Source organism: Cyphellophora europaea, assembly GCF_000365145.1.
Source record: "Cyphellophora europaea CBS 101466 unplaced genomic scaffold supercont1.7, whole genome shotgun sequence".
NCBI classification, from domain to species: Eukaryota; Fungi; Ascomycota; class Eurotiomycetes; order Chaetothyriales; family Cyphellophoraceae; genus Cyphellophora; species Cyphellophora europaea.
The window spans coordinates 760880-778146 of NW_008481813.1; the positions used below are offsets into that span (position 1 = coordinate 760880).

At 54.2% G+C, this 17267-nt stretch overlaps 6 protein-coding genes across 6 annotated transcripts; 2 read left to right on the forward strand and 4 right to left on the reverse strand.

Annotated features, from left to right (window-relative positions):
• Positions 1-1568: 1568 nt before the first annotated feature.
• Positions 1569-3380, reverse strand: HMPREF1541_07370 (uncharacterized protein; the record flags this gene model as incomplete). Its single annotated transcript, XM_008721694.1, has 3 exons — positions 1569-3026; positions 3071-3205; positions 3252-3380. 3 exons carry the CDS (start codon positions 3378-3380, stop codon positions 1569-1571), a joined length of 1722 nt encoding a protein of 573 aa, XP_008719916.1.
• Positions 3381-5855: 2475 nt separating this feature from the next.
• HMPREF1541_07371 (uncharacterized protein) lies at positions 5856-7992 on the forward strand (the record flags this gene model as incomplete). The annotated part of the gene is made up of 4 exons (XM_008721695.1): positions 5856-6277; positions 6339-6351; positions 6404-7505; positions 7637-7992. The coding sequence occupies 4 exons, from the start codon at positions 5856-5858 to the stop codon at positions 7990-7992; spliced, it is 1893 nt and encodes a 630-aa protein (XP_008719917.1).
• Positions 7993-8015: 23 nt separating this feature from the next.
• On the reverse strand, positions 8016-9557 carry HMPREF1541_07372 (uncharacterized protein; the record flags this gene model as incomplete). Its single annotated transcript, XM_008721696.1, has 1 exon — positions 8016-9557. The coding sequence occupies one exon, from the start codon at positions 9555-9557 to the stop codon at positions 8016-8018; it is 1542 nt and encodes a 513-aa protein (XP_008719918.1).
• Positions 9558-12253: 2696 nt separating this feature from the next.
• HMPREF1541_07373 (uncharacterized protein) lies at positions 12254-14040 on the forward strand (the record flags this gene model as incomplete). Its single annotated transcript, XM_008721697.1, has 3 exons — positions 12254-12322; positions 12372-13853; positions 13909-14040. The coding sequence occupies 3 exons, from the start codon at positions 12254-12256 to the stop codon at positions 14038-14040; spliced, it is 1683 nt and encodes a 560-aa protein (XP_008719919.1).
• Positions 14041-14614: 574 nt separating this feature from the next.
• Positions 14615-15195, reverse strand: HMPREF1541_07374 (uncharacterized protein; the record flags this gene model as incomplete). Its single annotated transcript, XM_008721698.1, has 2 exons — positions 14615-14759; positions 14807-15195. 2 exons carry the CDS (start codon positions 15193-15195, stop codon positions 14615-14617), a joined length of 534 nt encoding a protein of 177 aa, XP_008719920.1.
• A 1435-nt stretch (positions 15196-16630) lies between these two features.
• Positions 16631-17168, reverse strand: HMPREF1541_07375 (uncharacterized protein; the record flags this gene model as incomplete). Its single annotated transcript, XM_008721699.1, has 2 exons — positions 16631-16981; positions 17082-17168. The coding sequence occupies 2 exons, from the start codon at positions 17166-17168 to the stop codon at positions 16631-16633; spliced, it is 438 nt and encodes a 145-aa protein (XP_008719921.1).
• Between the last annotated feature and the right edge of the window lie 99 nt (positions 17169-17267).

The window sequence follows — 17267 nt, forward strand, 5'->3', positions numbered from 1 at the left end:
TTGAACAAATACCTACTTCTGCTCTAGCTATTTCGAGGGCTTCGGCTAGCTTATTCGGTTTCAAAGTCCAAGTAGAGTTCAGCTCGACAAGCAGTGCAACGGAGATAGGGTACCGAAGGTGGCATAGAACGAGTAGATCTTCCTCATTTCACCAACGCTGATGTAGTGGCCGATGACTGCGAGTTCGTGCTCATCATTGCGAGGCTGCGAAAGGTACCTACGTTGAGGGCGACATGGGTTGGACTCGGTGTGAAAGGGTCAAGTTCTGGATACCAGTGAGGGTGAGCAACGCGGGTGCAGACTCATTGTAGTTGTTTCAGCCGTGGATTGTGGACTTTTAAAAGCTTGGTAGGTAATAAATGCGGAAGTGGTAGCTCGGAAAGCGAATGTGCACGGGCGCGACATAGCTCCCTCTGCTTAGCGCAGGCAGTGAATGGCAAGGCGAGACTCACCATTCATTGGGAGGAGATTTTTCCAGCAGAGAGATAGTCCATTTCTTCAGAGAGATGATCTTCCATCTAAGAGATTTCAGGTAGTTCATTTACTTCGAGACCCTTATACATCTGACACGCTCGCAGGAAGGGCAACTTGAAGAGGCTACAAAAGACCTGCTCACAACATTGCCGGACTGTGCATACTGCATCCGCAACATTAGCAATCACAGAGTCCGGCTTACACCATGCTCCGTCTGCCAGCCAGTCTATTACTGCACCAACGCCTTTCGCGATCGGTCCACCCGCGTTCACTCCACCCAATGCGAGCAACTGAAGTTCTCAATCTTCGCTTGCTGCATAGTATCTTTGCCCCTGACTCCAAAAGTCAGACGCTAGCGGTCCAGAAGATCCCCCCAGCGTCTACATCAGATCCAATACGTCAAGAAGATCCTGAATCTCGGTGAGACTTTTCTGAAATCCCCCCGAGGCAGTTGCAATGTTCTTATGAAGCCCAGGTAAAGTCTATCTTAAATTTTTCAGCACGGTCCGCCCAAGCGCTTGCGCTTTTCCCCCTCAGTGGCAAAACTGCTTCAGAGGGCGCAGCGAGTAACTCTGCCGCATAACGCTTACAGCGCGACGATTGACGCCCAACAGCACTGTTTTCACGTTCCCATGAGCTCCTTCGAAAATCCCAAGATCACAGTCGAGCAGCTTTTACCGCAGCTTTTACCGCCCACAGGTTATCACAGCAGCGCCCCTGAGCAGTTCAGCCTTGGGAGCATCTGCAAACCCCGCCGAGCGCCACTAAATTTCCGCAGATTCCGCCCTCTGAATCTGGATCTCCACCTAGGCGCAACACCTCTGCAACGTCCCCGCGGCCTCCTTCCACTCGATGCGGTGTGTCACGAACCGATTTACTACCTGCTCGTGGAGCGAGGCGTGATGATGGAAGTCTCCAGACAAGCGCCAGAAATCAAGATCCGGGTGACATGATGAAGATGTGAGAAGAGAATGCACTGCAAAAGTAAAGACATGGATCGCAGCATGGCTCTGGGAACGGTGAGTCGCCTTACATTTTTGCTATTTAGTCATCGCTAGATGAATTTTCTCGTTACTCATGGCATCTGAGCGTCTTTACGCCTTTGGAGGAAGAACAGTTGGCACAGGAGGCCTGCTGGTCGTGCGGGGTAGCTCCGGCACCTCTGAGGTAGGCACGCAAGCACAGGCACTGCTGACCTGGGCGATGAGATCCTCACCACCACACGCCTCTGCAGCGTAACCCGGTACCAGACTCTCCTCATCGTTCTGTCTGATCAAGAAATCGTGGCAGAACTCTTTGCTCTCCTCTGGGCTTCCCTCGAGCGAAGCCAAGCAGCTGCCGGCCTTGCAGACAGGAGGCTCGGGGCATTCCTTGCTGGTCATCTTCACAACGAAGGAGCCACGTTCGATGGTATGAACGAAGATGAACCCCGACTTGAAACCAGCAAACGAGGACCATGAGCCAAGGAAGGCGACGGTGCCACCACCCTCGTTCTCATCATCCTCTGGGTATATGTCGAAGAAGCCGGCTTCACACATGCTACTGCCAGTGGGATCCTTCGTGACAGAGCTAATGTCCAAAACGTTCAGGCCGTTGCCGTAGTTGGACTGGTAGAGGTAATCACCGTACACATACTGGTTGTGATCGATGGAGCGAGTCTTTCCAACGTAATTGCCCGTATACTGAGGATTCTCGAGGTCACGAATATCGAAAATATGTGTGGTAGGCAGGCCCTGAGTCATTGGGCCAACGTCAGCGTCACGTTCGTCGAACTCGTCGTCGAGGAACAGATATTCCTGGTTCATCCTGTCATTGACAACTCCCTGATGGACGTATTCGGCACCCGGGAAAGTGGTGATGGAGATGATGTTGGTAGTATTGCCGACCTTGTCGGTGACGTCGTAGATGGTCAGAGTATCCTCGTTGTACGCGTAGCAAATGTCCTTGCCTTGATAGCGCTTGTCGGGACCACGGTACACCAAGCATTCGGCATCATGGACGTAGCCGTCGCCAGCAGCACAGCCGGGACTGGTTGGGTTGGTGGGATCAGAGATGTCGAGGAAGATCAAACCACCTCGGCAGGGAAGTTCGTCTCTGACTCTGATGGTCTCGTTACCACCAACGGAGCCACAAGCAATTGCGTAGCCGAGCTCTTCGTTAACGACAATGTTGTGAGTCCGACCCACGGGCAGCTCATCCCAGTGACCAGTCAGATCGTCTTGGGTGAAGTTCTTAGGGTTTGCGGGATCGAGATCAAGGACCTTCTTCATGTCGAAAAACTGAACGCCATGGTGAATAGCCTCGGAGCCAATGACAGCGATGTCGTTGACAATACGGATCTCTCTCCAGTTGGAGCCAATGGGATCGTATTGAGGCAGTCGGCCGAGGTAGATCATCTTGCCCTCGGGACTAATCTCAACAAACGCGGTACCATCATACTGACCCACGGCCATAATCTCTCTCCCATCTTCGGAAGTCCAGCCCCACGAGGACGAACCACGGCCTCCCCAGCTGCCGAGATCGGCATGAGACAAGAAATGGTAGAGATCGATCTTACAAGATTAGCTTTGGAGATAACCACGAGATACGTACTCACATTATTGCACCTGAAAGTGTTGTTGACGTCCCCTGGGATTGCCGCAGCGAAGCCGTTCTCACACTTGGTATAGCCTAGCTCAGGATATTGTGCGCTGTCCATCTGACCAGCAGCCAACTCGGCCTCCCATTGGGCCTGCAGAGAGTTAGTGGCATATGATGAACGATGCGAAAGCACATACCATTTTCAGACCCATGATTTGGGCATGAACGGATCCCGACGCATACTCTTCGGCCGAGCCAAGAGCCGCGGCTCTGCTCATACCAGTCAAGGCAGAACAGAGCAGAGCAACAGAGACCATGCGAACCATCTTGACGTTCTGAAGTTTAGTGCGACAGAAACCATTTCTGGGAGACGTCCTCTTAAGTATGCAGCCGTGCCCGGTTCGGCCATGTGGCCAACCGTCAACTCGAAGAGGTATGATCAGCGTCATTGGTGGCTGGTGGACTTTCTCCCTCGCAGTCAAGTTCGCAACAACCAAGCAACGAAGCTAATCCCTGCGTTGCATGCTTGGCCAATGATACCCAAGAAGATAGCAGGACTTGGTCGTTGTCAGAACCGCTTGGCGTTCCGGCTCGGGCAGGAAAGCTTCGGATAAGCACCAGCCCGCATCGAAAGCCTCGAATCGCTGTAGGTACAATCAAGTGCAATATATGGCTTCAGATAAACGATAGCACGTGTCGTACTCGAGGCCCCGATATGCCAAAATATCACGAGGTACAGCACAATCGGCCGCCGATCATGTTTCCGCCCAGAGCTTGGCACCCCGCTCTTGGCAGCTCCGACGCGGAGACTGGTCTCGGCACCCTAGCTTGGTAAGGCAGCTCAGCGGCGGGGCAGGGCACCGGTGCATGCCCATAGTCTATAGTGAGCACTCCTGCTTTGCGTAAAGTCGGATTCTCCTTATCTTTCGCGTAGAGTCCGGTGTTCCCAACTGGTCCACTCCGTTGATAAGCGGCAGAAAGATTTATCGAACTCAGTGCTCGTCGGATAACTGCCTCAGGCACTTACATGGATGCTCGGTTGCGTCAGCCGCACCGGGGCGCCAGCGGAGTGGGGTTATGCTAGAACTTTACCAGCTTTCACTCCCACAGCTGGAAATGGTCTGTCCATGAAGTTGCATAGTATCGAGTGGACAGGCTCGAAATCAATGCATACGAGTGATATGCTGGTTTGCGTACACTCGTCCGATTGAGGCAGTGTCTTGTTCGGTAGGTGTGCGCGATGTCTCGTACAGGTATGCCGTTGCTCCGACTTCTTATCAATCTGTTGAGGCAATAAGTTTGCTGCGTCATACCTCGCCTGGTCGCTTTCGCTGGTGGATTAGGGCATGTATCAGGCTTGGGTTACAGTCTGGGTCAAGTCCGTTGCCTTGAATAAGGCAAACCATGTCTTAGCCGTGGAGCACTCCGGTCATCTCTTGGCTGACGCGGGAGCTACTGGACTAAACATCGTCCAAGCGACAGGCTACTGTGAAAGATCTGCAGGGTCTGGTCAGCATCGTAGAATTCTCGTGCGGTATCAACGAGGCCATGCTAGTACTCGGTACCGGAGAAATGATCAGCTGTGAATATGACTGACAGTTTGCTCTCGAGCAGACGAAGACCTGGCCGGAAGTTCGATGTTACAAGGGTCATCCACAGCTGATGGGCGACGTGGTATTACCCCCTGGCGACCCTTCTTGATGTACTGAGCGGTTTAAGGGGCAGACAAACCCGGTTCTGCGTAGCCCCGTTGGAGTACGATCATTGTAGCCGCGGAGGGCCGTGACGCAAATTTACGTCCGTCCTTGTGCCTTGCCTGTAGGACTTTTTCAGTGGCCTGGAGTTTTGCTACTGCAAAGCTATGCGTCTGCCATCTGGAAAGCCAGCCCAAGGATGTCATGAGTCCGTATGCCAATGAGGTCGAGAACTGCCTTGGAGCGTCGCAAAAGAACGACAAACTCATTCCGCCCCACATGTAACTGGGCTTGGAGACATCAATTGCTTCACTGGAGGCCTTCGCCTGCAATCTAAGGTGACGGCTGACAGCGCGACCAACAACCTTAGACCTTTAGCCACTGAGGAGAGTTGGAGGTGCTTGACGCGGCGACACGGCGAGAAGGCTTGTATCGTCCAATTGATCGGGGTCGGGCATTGTATGGGGTATCTCAACGCGGAGCAAGACGTTGATTCGAACGTGGGATCAATATCGCATTTCAGAGCCGGTTGTCGAAGGTATTCTAAGCACGAAGACGCGGTTATTAGAAGTCGAGGTCACACGAAAGAGGCACATGCTAAACCCAATCAGGAATAGCGCTTCCGTCTCGTAGAGACGACAGTCTGTCTGCCACGCCCTCTACTCTGAAGAGCACAAAGACCTTAATGTGCCTGCAACACTCTGCGAGCCATCATAGAGCGACAGTCTATTAGTTGTCACCCACGTCGGACTCATTTGGCATCCGTTGCAGTACACCTGGCACCTCTGGTGCACCAGAACCTCGGCAGGCGTTTTACTCTCGGCAACGAGTCAATTGCGGGGGTGGGGAGAACTTGTCGCCTTGCAGGTACAGTCGGGAACGCCGCTCACTGATTGGCTTAGATGCCAATCACCTCGGCCAGGATCTGACAACCCAACCATGACTACTCCGCAATGTGTGTTGGCCACGAAACGTTGAGTTTATTCCGAGGTACAGGTATGGCTGACAACAAATCTCACGGAGAGACCAACATCAAACCCGTCCTCCGCAGTATTTCGCAACGCCCAGACCCAATTTCACCTGAGCAGCAGAATCCTTTGTTTGACCATGTCGGATGGAAAAGTTGCAGCCCCATCAGACCTTCTAGGCCCTAGACCACGACAAGTCAACCTCGACGCAAAGGTTGAGAAAGTGGCCACAGCATCTGCACTGCCGTTCAATCCCAATGAGCTCCGGAACAAGTACAAAGCCGAGCGGGACAAACGCCTTACGGCCAGCATCCATGGCATTGACCAGTACAAATACGTCGACGGCCAGTTTTCGCACATGCTGAAGGATCCATGGGTAGAGCCAGGATTCACACGAAAGTCGGTTGAAGAGAAGGTCGATGTTGTGATCATAGGAGGTGGGTATGGCGCTCAGTTGGTTGCTGTGAGATTGATCGAGGCTGGTATCACCAACATCCGCCTTATCGAGAAGGCTGGAGGCTTCGGTGGGACCTGGTACTGGAACCGTTATCCAGGGGCACAGTAAGCCAAGACCCAGGATATCTATTCCAATACCAAAGGACATAAACTGACAATACAGCAGATGCGACATAGAGGTTTGTCGTTCGAAAGCAAGAACATCCAGCTCTCAACGCTGACCGTCTTCAGTCTTATGTCTACATGCCGCTACTGGAAGAGTTGAACTACATTCCAACTGAGAAATACGCCCATGCCAAGGAACTCCTCGAACATGCCGATCGCATTGGTCGCCACTGGGACCTCTACGATCGAGCACTGTTCCAAACAGAGGTCTATGAAGCAAGATGGGATGAGAAGACATTGACTTGGGCATGCAAGACTGATCGTCAAGACACCATTCGCTGTTCGTACCTGATCCCAGCCGCTGGCCCCCTGCATAGACCCAAGCTCCCAGGAGTGCCAGGTATCACATCATTTCAAGGCCACACGATGCATTCTGCACGATGGGACTACAACTTTTCTGGCGGTGGGAACCTCGGCAGCCTGGAGAAACTCAAGGACAAGCGTGTCGGAATCATCGGGACCGGTGCCACCGCTGTGCAAATTGTGCCTCATCTGGGCAAGAGTGCCAAGGAAGTCTTTGTTTTCCAGAGAACGCCTTCATCGATCGATGTCAGAGGCAATCACCCCACCGACCCAGATTGGGCGGCATCACTTCAACCTGGGTGGCAAAAGTATCGCATGGATAATTTCAACGGCATCGTCAACGGCGTGATCGTCGACGAAGACCTTGTTCAGGATGGCTGGACTGACATCTTGCAGAAGCTAATTGCTAGAATGCAGCCGGGCATGGATTTGGAGAAAATCGAAGCCCAACGACAACTTGCCGACTTTGAGAAGATGGAAGAGATCCGGGCACGATGCGACGCCGTTGTAAAGGACACGGTGACTGCTGCAAACCTCAAACCCTGGTATAATCAGCTTTGCAAGCGACCATGTTTCCACGACGAGTATCTACACACCTTCAACCTAACTTCTGTCCACCTCATCCACACCGATGGTAAGGGTGTAGACGCCATCACACCGAATGGCGTAGTGGCAAACGGGCAAGAGTATGCTATCGACTGCATCATCTATGCAACTGGCTTCGAGCTTGCCACCGAATGGACACACAAGACCGGCATGGAGATTTACGGCCGCAACACCACGATTTCCGAGACATGGAAGAACGGTGCTCGAACCTTGCACGGGTGGACTACTCGTGGCTTTCCCAACTGCTTCTTTGTGCAGGGTAAGTACAACCCTTCGGTTGCAAAACTGCGTTATGGCGCACTCCATGCGAGGCATTCAGTCCGCATATCACAACCACTCTATCCTTGCCACTCCTCCCGGCATTAGATTGAACCCGACTAACATCAACAGTCGTGCAAGCTGCATTATCGCCCAACTTCCTGCACGTTACGGCCGAGCAAGCGGAGCACATCGCATACGTCATTTCAGAAACGAAGAACAGAGGCATCAAGACGGTGGAGCCGACGGCCGAAGCAGAGGAGGACTGGGTGCAGACGATAGTCAAGCTGTCGGAGCTGCGGCGACCGTTCTTTGAAGAGTGTACGCCAGGGTACTACAACAACGAAGGCAGCCCTAAACCTGGGGCGGCGCAGAACGCGAGCTACGGGGCAGGAGCCGTGAAGTTCCTGGAGTTGATGCGATCGTGGCGTAGTGACGGCAAGCTGAAGGGCTTAGATCTGAGAGGGGGGAGGCAGGCCAATCTCTAGAGCTGTATTTTCGGCTATTTAATTCACATGAAGGCCATCTCTCTCACCAAGCAGGCCTTGACCCATCCCCTAGCAAAATTCCTCCCTGTGCCGAGCAGTACTGCAATCCACCACACCCTCCCAAACCACGCATCATACCACATCTCGCTCGGCCAACCCCTCTGCGTCCTCACCGCCCTCACCACGCGCACTACGATCCCCTCAACCACTACCGCCACTCCATTGAGCGCGAAGAATTTCGCCTCGCCAGCCGCCATGAACCAATTCCCCTCCAGCACCCCCCTCACGGAAAACGCATGCACAAACGCACTCGAGCCAAACCCACCGAGAACCTTGCCTATATCGGCGGGCTGATCAGCCCGCTTGCCCAAGAGCTTTCGCTCCAGCCACTCGCCCGGCCAGACGCCATAGACCAGAAACAGGCGGGCAAAGAGGCGGTGCCAGCCGTACGACCAGAAGCGGCGCACCGATGTGATGTCCCACACGCGAGTGGTGTACAATGGTGGGAAGAAGGCTAGGGGCGAGGGTGAGAGCGGATGCAGGACGATCGCGAACAGTGAATGACCAAAGGAGAACGCTGCCATCAGGAACGCGCCCAGTGCACCTGTCAGTAGGAGCTGGTTCGCCAGGGGAAGTGTGTCGAAGAGGTGGTAGGGCTGCTCGTCCCATGATATGTCGGCATAGGGGAAGAGGTAGGTGGTGTAGGTGTATTTGATGATGGTCCAGGCGACGAAGAGGACTGGTCCGGAGCGGAGGAACAGGCTGTGCACGCGGTTGGAAACAGTTGGGAGCCATGTACGACGGGTGTGCCTGACGTCGGCGGTCGTCCAGGTGAAGCCGATACCGCGCATGGAGAGCTCAAGCTCAAAGGCCCAAGAAGCTCGCTCAAGAAAAGTTTGGGGCCAACCTTCTTCGGTGTGGGCGGTTTCGTACACCGGTTTCGGGTCTGGGCCAGAGAGGGTACGTGAGAAGTAGTCTTCAGCATGATCCATTATAGATGGGCGGCGGGTGTCACTGCTTGTGGACGTTGACGGAGGTGTGGATTTCTCCTTTCTGGCCCGATGAGAGACACGGTTTGATGCGTCGTTAATACCCATGAAAGGATCCTTCACGCCGCCATTAGACCATTCCTTCAAGTTCTGAGGCTTGTGCTCCAGCGCCGGAGTCGATGGTCGCGATACATGCTCATACCTTACCCTTCTAGGAATATGGCCGAACAAGTAGGGGCTGATGAAGAAGGCATCCACGACTCGACAGCCTCCGTACAGGCCGACAAGTCCGAGTTGGTACGTGAGGCCGATACTCTGAGGCACATGGTAGGCAAGCGGCAAGCGAAAGAAGAGGACCCCGGCAAGTATGGCGAGGCTGTTACGCAAGAGCTTTATTGGTGTCGTTTCGATGCCATTCGGAGGCGGCGGAGCCAGGAATAGAAGGGCGATGTAGTAGACTAGAGGAGGACACACAGCGGCTTCGAGCGTTAAGGGCACTGAGCCCGGAATCGGGTGCAGACCAGGTCGGATTTCGGGGTTGAAGACTTGATCCCAGAGGTTAGAAAGAATTTCCATGGCTGCATATTGAGCTGCAAAGAGAGCGAAATGTAGTACTTCAAGACGACTTTCGGTGAAGGATCAATGGTGAGTCGTGACGTCTCGAAAATGACGTCAGCCAAGTAGCTTTCAGGCAGTGAAATGAAGCAGTGCAAGGTGCTGCTGCTGGCAACGCCTTAATGCTGCTGACACTTCGAGGGGTGCGTTACGTGGTATGCCCAGTGTGCGCTAGACCACTGGAGCAGAAGCATACGAGAGCGACCAATGGTTGTGCTGAAACGCAGAGGGCGGTTGAAGGAACACCCGTAGCCCGGCTTGAGTGGTTGCTGGAGCCATACTGTCATGTAGTCATACTGTTGCGGAAGAAGAGAGGTCAAGGATGAAGGCATCCGCCCTGAGGGTAGCATGGTATATCTGGCAGACACTGCGGAGATTCTTTGCTTCTATACACGTCAGCCGCTTGCAGTGAAGGACAGCAGACCGAGGCTTTCTGGCAGGCTTTAGCACACCTCTGAGAGACTACTAGTCGACGGGGATACCACACAGGTTTGCCAGAACAGAGCATGTTCTGGACCTCGCATATCACTTTGTTGTAATCTGCTGAACGACATAAGGGGTTGTAAAGGAGTACGCGCTTCACGCATGCTATGACTGTTGGAGTATGATTGACTATGGGCGTCCTGCAACTGGCCCGCCGGTTTTTAGGCCTCGAAGACAACGATGTGCTCTTGGTGCCACTGGCCTCCATAGTGGGAATAGAGACTCGAGCCTGCGGCAAGAAAGCCGTCGCCAAGCTCAGGCAGAATAGGGTAGTCCTCACCAATGTGTTTAAAAGGTCCATTATGCTGTCTTCCTCGACCTGAGATTGAAGAAAGGTGGGGAGGAGCAGACAAGTGGAATACGAACTTCGGCAGGCCTGATGGGCAAGTAACATTGCTTGACCTCCGATCTTCGGCCCAGTCAGATCTGCAAGGTCTGATTGTTCCGCCACAAGATGCCTTCAGGTCTGGGAGATTTCTGTGACATGAGACGGTATTGTCGAAAAAGGGCTGGGCACGACAACCATGACCAAAGAAGTCCAGATCAAAAACGGAGAACATATCGCCGTAGGGACGGTACAAGATTGTCATGCTGTGATCGAGGACAGCTGAGGCGCGACATGCAGCTAGCTTTCCGCATGATGGGGTTCTGTTCCTCGCGGGCCTGGCCGAGTGGCTCGGAGCGAGGTTTGAGCTGCATGAAAGAGGAAGCCACGGACCCTGAGCCGGATTGTCTCGTAGATCTGCAGAGTCCAGACTTGAGAGGCCGTTGAGTGGGCAGGTCGGATCTGTGGGTCAGCCACACAGAGAGCCTCTGAGAAAAGTGCATGAGCCCCCAAGAGGGACATCGTATTAACGGCGTCGTCTTACCTGCACGATCTCGGCTGTCCATTCGTTCGAATGGCATCTGGAATGACTCTAGCGAGACCGGTGCGATGAAACCAAGACAGGCTGAACATCGGTTCGTGACTGCGTTCACGAGAGCCAGCAGCACGAACGACGCGTTGGGCATCAGTTCTCATCATTCGAGACATGTTGGGTGCCACTGAGTGCTGGCAAGTCCGGTAGTCGGCTCGCCACAAGTATGGAGTGATAGCTTGAGTCTGTGCTCGATGCAGTGATAAGACTTTGCTACACCAGGGTTGTGCAACGCGCTAAGCTGGGAATCTTCGCACCGGAGATGAGCCAGGCAAGAGCCTCGCCCTTTGCAACGCCCACATGGCGCAAGAGTGGCTCAAGGGACAGGACGGGCGAAGCGAGTGGCTAGGACTAGTCAAAGCGTATCCGAATATAGGATTAGGAGATCGTGATATTGGTCCGTCAAGATTGGACCACATCGAGAAGCCAGTGCGTGCTGGCAAGGGTGGTTAAACCGCGGCGCTCGGTTGAACCACGGGGCGCCCCCGCCTGACCAACTCCTCGCCAAGCCCTCCCCGCTTATTCGAGTCCTAAGCGAGGCGAGGCTAGCTATGAAGGCCCCCGTTTTGAATCTTTGCCCCTCGAGGATCTTGTTCACGATCGGGATCGTTACGAATCGCACATATTGGGACACGAGTTGAGTCATCTTTCATCTCTTCCCCAGACATACTGAGAGGGCGCTGTACAACACGTGAGAATGACGAGCAACATCTAGACCGACTTCCACCCCCTCGAAAGCCATCCCCGCTGACCTACGAGGCCGCCAATCCTACAGCTGGCGCTAACATCGCAAAAGGGCTAGCAGGTGTGGCTTGCCCGCCAATGGACTGCACCATCTTCTCAGGGTTCACTTCGGCTCATCGTTGACACCAATCATTCCTAAAGGCACATGCCGCGGTGCAACAAGTGACACGAGCTTTCACACTCGACCGCCCTTTCCCCAGTCCAGGTCCTCCCACAGACCCCCACGGGCACTTCCACATGCACCAGCTGCAAGTCCCCCGGACTCCATATGGCTAGGGCGGGAGCTCGATCGTTTCCATGATCCCGTACCTCTCGGTAAACCCCTGCTTGAACTCCGGCAGCATGTCGGGTAACCATGACTCTGGAAAAAGTATCGAGTGATCCATTCTACGTACCATGAGGAGGAAGGGTCCACAACACTGATATATACCTCTCTCCTGACCACTGTCCAAGCTGTCTCAACCTTCCAGACAACAGCTTGCATCCATCGGACAAGTAGCATTAACCGTCAAGATGTCCAGCGTTGAGAAGGTCCCCGACACCTCCATCGAACGTGTCAACTCCATTGACCGAGCCAAGAATGTAAGCATTCCAGAAGCCAGCCGCCAGCCAAATGTTAACATCATTGCAGGTCGTCGAGGTCAAGCAGGTCAAAGGCAGCGAGGCTTACAATGAAGCATCGCTGAAGGAACCGGTCTCCTGGACCCATCCTCGCCAGCTTCTTCTCTTTGCTGCACTCATCATCGGTTTCTTCTGCCAGACCATGAACGGGTACGACAGTATGCTGCTGGGCGGCCTCCTCAACAACAAGGAGTACTTCCTGGCGCACTTCAACGGCGAGAATAAGGGCATATGGGCTGGCCTGATCTCTTCCATGCACCAGATCGGCGGTGTTTGCGCTCTTCCGTTTGTCGGCCCAGCCATTGACACGTGGGGCCGTCGTGTGGGCATGTTCATCGGCTCTGTCCTCATCGTCGTCGGCGCCATCATCCAAGGCCTCACTTCCACCAATGCATCCGAAGGCCAATTCATGGGTGGCCGTTTCCTCATTGGCTTCGGTGTTTCGGTCGCTGCCGCTGCTGGGCCCATCTGGGTCGTCGAAACCGCCCATCCTCGTTACCGTGGCGTCATCACTGGCCTCTGCAACACCACCTGGCTGGTCGGCGCTATTCTTGCCTCTGGTGCAACTCGCGGTGGTCTCGATCTCAAGAGCAACACATCCTGGCTCCTTCCCATCTGGCTGCAGATCTTCTTCCCCGGCATCATCATACTTGGCGCTTTTGTGATCCCAGAGTCGCCACGTTGGCTGTACGCCCACGGCAAGCGCGAGGCCGCTGTCAACACTTTGACAAAATGGCACGGCAATGGGAACCGCGAGTCCGCCTGGGTGAATCTACAGCTCACCGAGTACGAGGCCAACATTGAGCTCGACGGTTCCGACAAGCGGTGGTGGGATTACCGCGGTCTCTTTAACAAGAAGTCCAGCATTTACCGCATCGCTGTTGCCTGTTGGTTCTCGGCCTTCACTCAGTGGTGCGGCAACGGCCCGCTCTCATACTTCCTCGGCGCCGTGCTCGACACCGTCGGCGTCAATGACTCCATCGGCAAGGCCAACGTGCAGCTCGGTTACTCCGTGGTTCAATTCGTCTGTGCCGTGATTGGTGCTCACTTCGTCGAGCTCTTCGGTCGCCGCAAGCTGATGCTGGCGGGCTTCTTCGGCACCTCGATCATCTGGGTGTGCATGACCGCTTCGGCCGGCACGCTCGCAAACTCCTTGGTGTCTGGTAGCGTCGCTGATGGAGATGCCGTGTACGACAACCACTCGGCCGCCAATGCCGTGCTTGGTTTCATCTTCATCTTCGCCGCCGTGTACAGCTTCAACCTGACGCCTCTCCAGGCTCTGTATCCCGTTGAGTGTATCTCCTTTGAGATCCGTGCCAAGGGCATGGCCTTCCAGTCCTTCTTCGTCAATGCCGCTGGCCTGCTCAACCAGTTCGCCTGGCCCATCGCCATCAAGCAGATCGAGTGGAAGACTTACATCATCTTTGTGGTTTGGTGTGCCGCCCAAGGTATCATCGCGTATTTCTTCTTCCCAGAGACTCGCAAGCGCACGGTATGTGGCCCTTTTCCCAAATCCCTGATCAGATCTTGCTGACATCTGCGCACAGCTCGAGGAACTCAACGCAATCTTCGAGGCCAAGAACCCGGTCAAGTTCTCCGTCGCGACCAAGACCCTGGCCCTCAACGAGGACAAGACTGTCGTCGCTGTTGACGAAGATGCCGCGGCGCTGGCCCGCTAAGCTGGACTCTAGCGCGGATTCTTGTCTGCCAGGAAATTTACGTAATGTTGACTGTCAGGAGAAGGGCATGATGTGGGAAGAACACGCGAGTACATAGCGTCTTGACATCTTCGCGTACAGAGTAGACTCAATGCAAGATTTAGGTGACATGCCGCATGCGAACCATTAACGTTGGGATCCGTGACCAATCGCTGACAACGGCGCCTTTATCGGCAAAAGTTGATGTGATGCTATGGAAAACATATCCGGACCGTTGCGTGTGGCGTGGGCTGATGTTAGCAAGGCTGTTTCATGCAGGAGGGATATAATGGCGGGAGTCTTTGCAAAGAGTGGGTCGTCAAAAAGTATCATTCTATTACCTTGGAAGAGGTTGCTCAAAACTCCCATGCTCGAACGTAGCAAATACAGAAAAGCCAAATTGTTACGCGCAGTATTCGCTGCAACCAACAGAACACCGGGCATCAGGGGGTATCTTAGGTATCTTGGGTATCGATAGGAGAGTAAGGAGAGTCGATTCGCATGGCAAGTGGACCAAGTTGATACAGGTGAGCGCAACATTGGCACAGGCGTGCGACTAGGCAGATGTCATCGCTGGACCTTGGTTTGGTCGAGAAACTTTGCCATCGCGGGAGAAGAGAGGTGGGTAGGCACCGCGATCGCTCCTGAGGACGGTGAAGGCTGTGAGGGCATTGAGAATGAGGAGGGCGGTGAAGATTAGCCTGCGCGGGGTCAGTAAACGGAGTGGGGTGATGGGGAAGATACGTACCAGAGCATGACCGCAAAGGCTAGGAGGGCGCCAGCTGTTCCTCTTGGGTTTCCGCCGAAGAATGCTGCCAGCGCAGAGAAGCCAGCAAGCCAGAAAACCCAAGTCACAAAGTTGACGCCCAATGTCGCCCAGCCGAGCCAAGGGTAAGGGCGTGAAACGCCTCCCTTGCGGGCGCCGAGGAAGTCGAGAACGGCGAGTGCTCCAACGACCAGCAGAGTCCATAGCGAGGCGAAGAGAAGAAAGGCGTACTCGCCGGGAGTGTGTCCTCGGTAGCCATAGTAGGTGCGGTCAGTGACCGACACTGCGTAGGCGGAGAGGCCCAACTCGATAATGCTGAACACCAAGGCGGTGGCTAGCAGGGCGAGGATGGCGAGATCGGGGAACGGCATGGTTTCAGATATTGAACGACCAAGGGCAAGAGGCTGCGACGCGATAGAAGAATGGGAGGACGAACTTCAAAACAAAAACTGAGGCTATGACATTACTTTAAGCAAGTTGATCATGTGTTCTGGTGGCAGCACAGACGCGTGTATGGCATCATAGTCCTTGGTTGAAATTGGGCTTGCGATGTCACTGGTCTGCGGCAGGGTCACCAGAGGCTTGGGCTTCTAGTGCCGCGTTGGCAACGGAAATGTTCGTGCCGTGACCAATGGTAAATCTCCGACTCGCAAGGCTTTTTCATCAGACGAATCGAGACTGAAGTGCCGTTTGATGCGGGATCCGTGTGACAGGTGTGGTCGAGAGAAGTGTCGACCGCTGCCAGGGACGTTGTGGCACAAACAGGTTTCTGCACCGCCAGAATGGCTGACTGACAGGGATGGGAGGCTGAGCTGGGGCGGAGATGGCTACTCTTGGCACCGAACGCCACCACTCGTATTCATGTCTTGACGGTGGTCCATTCCATTTCGCATTGCTTGCACGTGATGGCTATGTGTAGACGACGGTGGTGCAACGGCCCGACTTTGGTAGGGCAGGCGCAAGGGACGCCTCGTACAAGGCAACATGCCTCTGAGTCTATGTCATGGCTACAGCCTTTCATACCGATGAGAGCGTATTACGTGTGAGTGCTTCTTTCGACTTGCGAGGTCCACCTATCTCAAGCTAACCATAGAAGGCGGTTTGAAAGATTAAGAGAAGATATCGTTGGCTCAGATGATTGCTACGTATGCTCGGTTGACTTTGGATTGGGGTCGAGGACTGGCCCATGAGGATTGACGGGTTCTGGGATAGTTCAGCCTATAACGGTTCTTACAAACGCAGAAAGCGCCAACCAAAGCCTCAGGGCCAACTCGACACAGAAAGACAATCAAGTGCAAGGCAACATTCTGACCCGTAAGTTAAGGATCCTTACAAATGTTTTGATGGGAGGTATATGCAGTAGTGGCCAGCCGCATTGTAGATTTTCCAGATTCTACAGCTGTGCGGCCTTGAGTTGCACTATTTCCGAACCCTCATGAAACCTATTTGGACACATTGAATGCTGAAGGAGACTGTAGGGGTCGGAAACCAAGAAGGGAATACATCGAAGCAGAGCTGAACATTGACCGCGTACTGGAATGAAGAGTGTGAGTACAACCGCGGTATCCGTTCCATATGAAGGTTGTTTCATTTTCTGGAAATGTGCTGCCTATGGTTGAGGTTGCGCAGCCCTTGATCGACTGAAAGCAGACATGGTGAAGCCTGCGGCATCATTAACGCCCATGCCTTTGAATGCCATCATAGTGTGCCGCTCAGCCACACTGAATCATCTCATCGTCCCATCACCTTCGCTCGAGCCGCGGCCTCGACGTTTGCAGAACTCTTCTTGACCTTGAAAACCGTCACTTAAGCCGCAGCCTTGACCTTCGCAGCAGTCTTCTTGATTTCGAAGCGCGCCTGCTTCTTCAACCGCATCACCTTAAATCGCTCGAAGTCGGACAGGTTCTGTCTCCGCTGCTGCTGGTCGCGCTTCTTCGCAAAGGTGCTCTCCTCGATCTTCTGGTCAATCTCCTGCTTCTCCCAGAGCTTGCGGAGCGCTCCGGTGCCGGCATCGCGGGGAAGCTTCTCGATGACGATGGGGGTCAATGAGATAGCGTTGACGTGAACGGGTTGTCTGGCGAGAGCGAGTTCGGGCTTCGCGCTGGGACCATCGACGAGAACGCGGTTCTGGTCGATAATTGCCGTGATACAACCGAACTTTCCCTACGAGGACCTGTTAGCTCTCGCATTACCAGCGATTAAGTCGCTCTCGGTCTCTGCAAGCCAGAGCGGGAGGATTTTATGCTGGAGCGCTCACCTTTCCGGGGTGTCCCTCCGCCCTGATGAGGACAACTCTTCCGGCTTGAATGAGCCTCCAACCAGCTTCGGTGATCTCGATAGACATTTTGTCGACTTCTAGGGGTCGAGATCGATGCTGCAAGTATTAGACGAACTCGGGTAGCGAAGTCGATGTCGTGGGTGTTGAATGAACTCGGCGGGCGGA